The sequence below is a fragment of the Papaver somniferum genome, unplaced genomic scaffold (genome assembly GCF_003573695.1).
Source record: "Papaver somniferum cultivar HN1 unplaced genomic scaffold, ASM357369v1 unplaced-scaffold_19, whole genome shotgun sequence".
Classification (NCBI taxonomy): Eukaryota; Viridiplantae; Streptophyta; class Magnoliopsida; order Ranunculales; family Papaveraceae; genus Papaver; species Papaver somniferum.
Window position 1 is genome coordinate 15719254 of NW_020628818.1, and position 5712 is coordinate 15724965.

Below are 5712 nucleotides of genomic sequence, written 5' to 3' on the forward strand. Positions count from 1 at the left end.
ACTAAATCCTGCACAACCAAACTGAGTCTCCAACGGTACACTAACTTCAACTACACCTCATTATGACACCATTATCTTCAGAACTGTAACTTTAAATACTAACATCTGTAATAAAACCCAAGAATAGAAACTCCTTTTATCACAACCACAGAACATTTGAAACTTCATCTGCAGTTCACACATACACTTTCCAGACTACCTCTTTGCATTACAATACCACCAAGTTCAGTTCAACACAACCACCAGATCCCTTACTTATAGTTGTATCCCCAATTTCAACAATACTATTCCATTATTCAGTTCACTACAACCCAATACAACTCCATGTAGCCAACATCAATACCAACATTAACAGTTCCATCTATGTGCAATGATGCCAACAACACATACATGTTCTTCACTTCATATCATTAAATCTTCTTCCCTGCCACTCATCTCAATTACCCATTCTAAAACAAAACTCAATTCGTGATTCATCTTCATTCTCTTTAATACAAGATATACCCTAAATATTTACCTCATTATTTCTTACTCATCAAAACCATCTCAACAACATCTCAACTGAAATCTTCAGAAGCCATTCATTCAAAACCACCAACACAATTACAGCTCTTGCAATATTAATTCACCAGTCTCAATTCTTAGCTCAAAGGCTAACTTATAAACTCAATAATTAACTTAAATCAATTCTTAACCAAGTTTACGGAGAAAACAATTACCTCAATTTGGTTTCACCCCAACAGTTGATTCCAGCGGCTGAATCCACTTCTTCTTTGCTTTGACTCAATTCAGCACTCTACCCAAAATTATCACCTCAAAATCAGTTCAAATCCTAAAACCTAATTCAAAAATTGGGGAAGAAAAGAAACCCTAATTCCCTTTGAATCAAAATTAAACTTCATGTAATCCTCACTATCAGCAACCCATCCTTGCTCTTCCTCCTCTTGTTTCGATTCCATCTTCAATTTTATACAAACTCAAAACCAACTCCAGAAACCCTAATTCCTTAATTTGTCAATTAAAGTTCTTCTTAATAACTGAATTCTCAAATTAACATCATAAACTTCTTCTATACCTCAAGCTATTCAAAACTCAATCATTAATTCCTCTTTAACCGTCTTAAATCTTTCCATCAACTCTGAATCGTTTACCCTAATCAACACCACCACCAACAGTCATTGCATAATCAATCTCCTCTTTAATCATCTCCTAATCACTGATTTATTTTTTCCAACCATCACTCGGCTGAAGAACAGAGGAAACAGATAAGAGAAGAAGGAAGAAAAAAGAAGAAGAAAGAAAAGAAAAGAAAATGAATAACTCTTCTCTATTAGGTGTAGATAAGGACGACCAAATTACTGAGGCACCCAACGTTCTGGATAAGGGCTGACAAGTCGGTTAAAATATAAAATGACTATTTTTCCCTTCACACTAATTTGATGATATCTTCTTCGTCCGGTATCCGAAAGACACGTTCGAGTAGCCCAATTCGCATAAATTTTCGAGACCTATCAATGATACTTGTTTCGTATCTAGATCGTTGTTAGATTAATTCCTATTAATTAATGTTCGTGTTAAACTAATCGAGTTATTATCGGCTAAGACGTCTCTTGACTGGTCTAATAGCGTTGACGATGTCGAGGGTCCTTTCACAATTATCCGGAAGAGGCATAGATTTCCGTTAACTTTCTTAGTGGGTGCCCTTGAAGCCATTGACAACTCTGCATTTAAGAAGGCAACCACCGCAGTACCCCAGTAATATGAATGCATCTCATCAAAGGGATGCCATAGTTAAAGATACTTTCCGTCGACTAGGTTTCCGGAACTGTCAGGGAAGATATCGTTTCCCAAGATGTATAGAAAATAAGCTGACGCATTAGCTTTGATTCGCACCAAGTCAACATTTCCTTCCTCATCATAGATTTTCTGGGTCCCAGAGTATGTGTCCCTCAACAACTTCAGATTTAACTTCTTGATTCTGTAATAATTGTTCATCATAAACATAGACTCCGACTTCTTCTCATCCAAACCGAACAATATCTTGGTCAATTTGAATATATTCTCCCAAGGAATGTTATCATCGTAGCTATCTATGATTGCTTTTTCCTCAACCTCGAGGCCTTGAATTTGAGGAGCATCATCGGGAGTTACCGCTATCTCAACGAATGGGGAAAAATTGTATCAGTCTCTCTGCAGAACCTCTCAGAGAATACAGATACGGTAACTTTGTCATACTCAACAACCGAACTCTTCACCGCAGGCCACAACCCGGAGTTCTTGACAATCTATTTCACCTCGTCACATTCCAAGTTAAGTGGCCATCTCTTCATCATAGTGTTTGAAGCTTTTCGCCCAAAAAGACGGATGACATGCTTATGATCCTAGATACTAAAACACAAAACTTTAAAAGAAATACAAACACTTGAAGCAAATTTAAGATAGATATAGTTAAATAAAAACAAAGTTTGATTGAGATTATTTACGATAGCATTATGGATTTCACATGCCCATGAGTCTTTGTATCCAAAAAGAACATGTGCACCATCTTCTGGGGTCCCTTTTGGAGGATGGGATGGTTTCAGTTGATTCTTCAAATGATGGGGAATCATGTGAGAATCAGCTGATTTAGTGATAACGTCTTCGGTCTTACAGTTGCAGCTTGAATTTTTTTTCAACCCCAACACTAGTTGCTTGACCATTACCACCTTCTTCTTCTTCTTCTTCTTCTTCTTCTTCTATATTCTTTTCAACAATTTCACCATGTTCATCATTATCTTTATCTCCATTATTGTTATCACCATCATCATTACCTCCTCCAACAGGTGGCATATCTTGATCATCATCATCATCATCATCTCCTCAACAGCCATAGTTTTTTCAACATCATCATTACCTCTTCTACCAGATGGAATTGATTGGTATTCGTATGGAGTTTCATCTGAATCACTTGGTTCTGATGGTGGTTGAGAATCATTCCGTTCACAGATCTTGAGCGTTCCCGGATCAAAGAATACCCCTCTATGTGTTGCAGTTAAGAGTTTGTCACCTACACGAGGAGATTTTGAAGGGGGTGGGGGTAACAACTTTCTTCTTTAAATTTTAATCCTAAACAAGAACAATGAAAAAAAAGAATTGGACTAGTCGGCAGGGTCAATAACTATAATCCATGCCGATAACACAATAGTCGGTAGGGTCGTATCCAAATATAATGACGGCTTATAACAAATCGGAACACAGGAAAAGCAAATGATTTTCCAAAAAATTAGTTGGCAAGGAACTATAATACATATAGTTCCGACGAAAAAGACGTTGGCATGGTGTTAATCATATACCATACCAACTTTATAACTAAACGGACTCAGGAGACACAAACATTTTCTAATCATAGTCAGCATGGTAAAAATTTCATAACCAAAGACTGGTAAAAACAAAATTAGTCAGCATGGTATTAAGGTTGAATATCGTGCCCACCCTGTAAATAACATTTCCATATATGAAAAGCCGACATGGCATTCAACCTAGGAAGACAACGACCACATCTAAACATGAAAAGTCGAAAAGGTCGTGGAACAAATACCTTGCCGGCGTCGCAACTGCAGACTCAAAAATTCTAATTTTCTGCCCTAATTTGACATGCAAACATAAAATTGAAGTACTGGAGTAGTTTAAGTAGGCCCCTAGTTTCTCAATCGCGCAATTTCTTCGGTTTCTGCAATTTCAGTGATTTTTTCTTCAACGGTTTTTTTCTTCTCTTTGTGTTGAATTAAGTTTCCAAATCCAGGGTTTTCTCGATTAGGTATTCTGTGAGGTTGTTTCATACGAGTAGCTTTCAGTCGCTCCATGTTTGAAGATTAATCGCCAATGAATTTTTGAATTGACGATTACGACGAATTAATCGACGACTTTTTGATACAGGTGTGATGGAGAGCCGATATGGTAGAGGAGAAGAGGGAAGAGGAGAAGAAGAAATGAAAATGAGTTGAAAAAACTGATTAGAGTAATAAGAATTATAATGGAAAAATGTAGTTTTGTTACTTCACACATTATGACACCCCCTTAGCCTTTAAAAATAGTCCATTTAAAATCGGGTATACCTTAATTAGTTAGGTATACTCCAATTTGGCCAGGATTTTTTTTTCTCTTTTAATAAATTTCATACCATTTATTCATTCTTAGATAGAAACATGACACACACCGAATAAAATTAATTTCATGCCTACATTGACCACCATATGGCACATTCAATATTTGAACAGACTTAGACCCGAGCTGGTAAGTCCTCGATGCCAACAAAAGGAAAACATGACACAACCCACCATTATAAAAAACCATTTCATTTTGAACATACATCTACATAGACCCGAGCTGGTAAGGGCATGGCCCAAATTTTCCTAGCCAACTTTAACCTCAATAGTCCTAGGCTTCTTAGGTTCATGCGGAGGAAATTTATTGACACTAATAGTCAGAACGCCGTCTAGACAAACATCTAAAACTGCATCAATGTTTGAATTCTCAGGGAATACGAATTTCCTCTCCAATTTCCCAATTCTTCTTTCCGTCCTCATGTATTTAACCTCTTTCTCTTTATCATCTTCCCTGCGTCTCATTCCCGTCACTAAAAGCACGTTGTTATCTTCCACTTCAACTTTGAATTCCTCTGATTTCATTCCAGGCATATCAAGTACAAACACATACAAGTCTAGGTACTCCTTGATATTAGCGGGTGCTGCCGCCATCGCTTTTGCATCCGTTACATACTTCTTTGAAGGTGTATTTACTGATTTTTCAACCTCGTGATCTAATGATACATTGAGCACGTCTTGAAGACCCACCAACAATGGATAATTAAATCCAATTACCTTGAAATCCATTTCTCTAACAAATCACTTGAAAATTACTCTGTATATTTAGAACTAAGATTGAGCAGTGCTGTCCTACGCAGCTGTGCGGGACGCCTTAATAAGCTAGCAGCTTATCAGTCATAGGATTACATCACGGGCGGTTGGATTATTTTTAGTTATTCTTTTAAAAAAAACTATAGATGGAAAATTTTAAATATTAAAAATAAGCCCTTTTAATTTAATTTAATTTAATTTAATTTCCTCCCGCGTCCTTTTATTTCATTTTAATTTTAATTTTTCAATGAATGTGGTATTCTTCTGCTACTGCACCTCATACCTGCAACAAAAGTATAACCAATCATCACCAATAATTTACCAGTAGAATGGGACGATAGAATGCTTTGAAGTTGGAGTAGGTTTTGTGGGTATACCTCTCGTAAGCCCTCACGAGACTATAACTCGTCCACTAGGGACACCTAGGGGTTTAAAGGAATGTAGTGCATCCGTATCCTCGACGACATGGGGTTGTTGTACTTTAGGTAGTTTGCTCGAGGACTAGCAAAAGCTAAGTGTGGGGGAATTTGATAAGTGCTTCATTTACTTGTTTAGAATGTCAATTCCATACTTGTTTTAACTATAATTCTTGCATAATACTTGTTATTATAATTATTTTCTAGTTTATGTGTCATATCAGGTGAATCATCCTAAGAAGATTGAAAAGGGATACAAAAGAGATATAAATTGAAGTTCTCAAAGATCCAAGTGTCTAAAGTGGAAGAAGTGCGACGAAAATGATCAAAGAAGGTCGAAAACATAAGAAGGACTAGAAGACCAAGTTCAACTCATCCAAATTAAGGATTTATTATCCCCA

General features: G+C 36.7%; 1 protein-coding gene across 1 annotated transcript; it reads right to left on the minus strand.

The window, feature by feature from the left end:
* Positions 1 to 4391: 4391 nt before the first annotated feature.
* On the minus strand, positions 4392 to 4871 carry LOC113338591 (17.1 kDa class II heat shock protein-like). The gene has a single exon (XM_026583974.1). The coding sequence runs from the start codon at positions 4869 to 4871 to the stop codon at positions 4392 to 4394; it is 480 nt and encodes a 159-aa protein (XP_026439759.1).
* Between the last annotated feature and the right edge of the window lie 841 nt (positions 4872 to 5712).

Bases quoted from the DNA above. Each gene is read 5' to 3' on its own strand.
- LOC113338591 (XM_026583974.1), bottom strand. From the start codon at position 4,871: ATGGATTTCAAGGTAATTGGATTTAATTATCCATTGTTGGTGGGTCTT.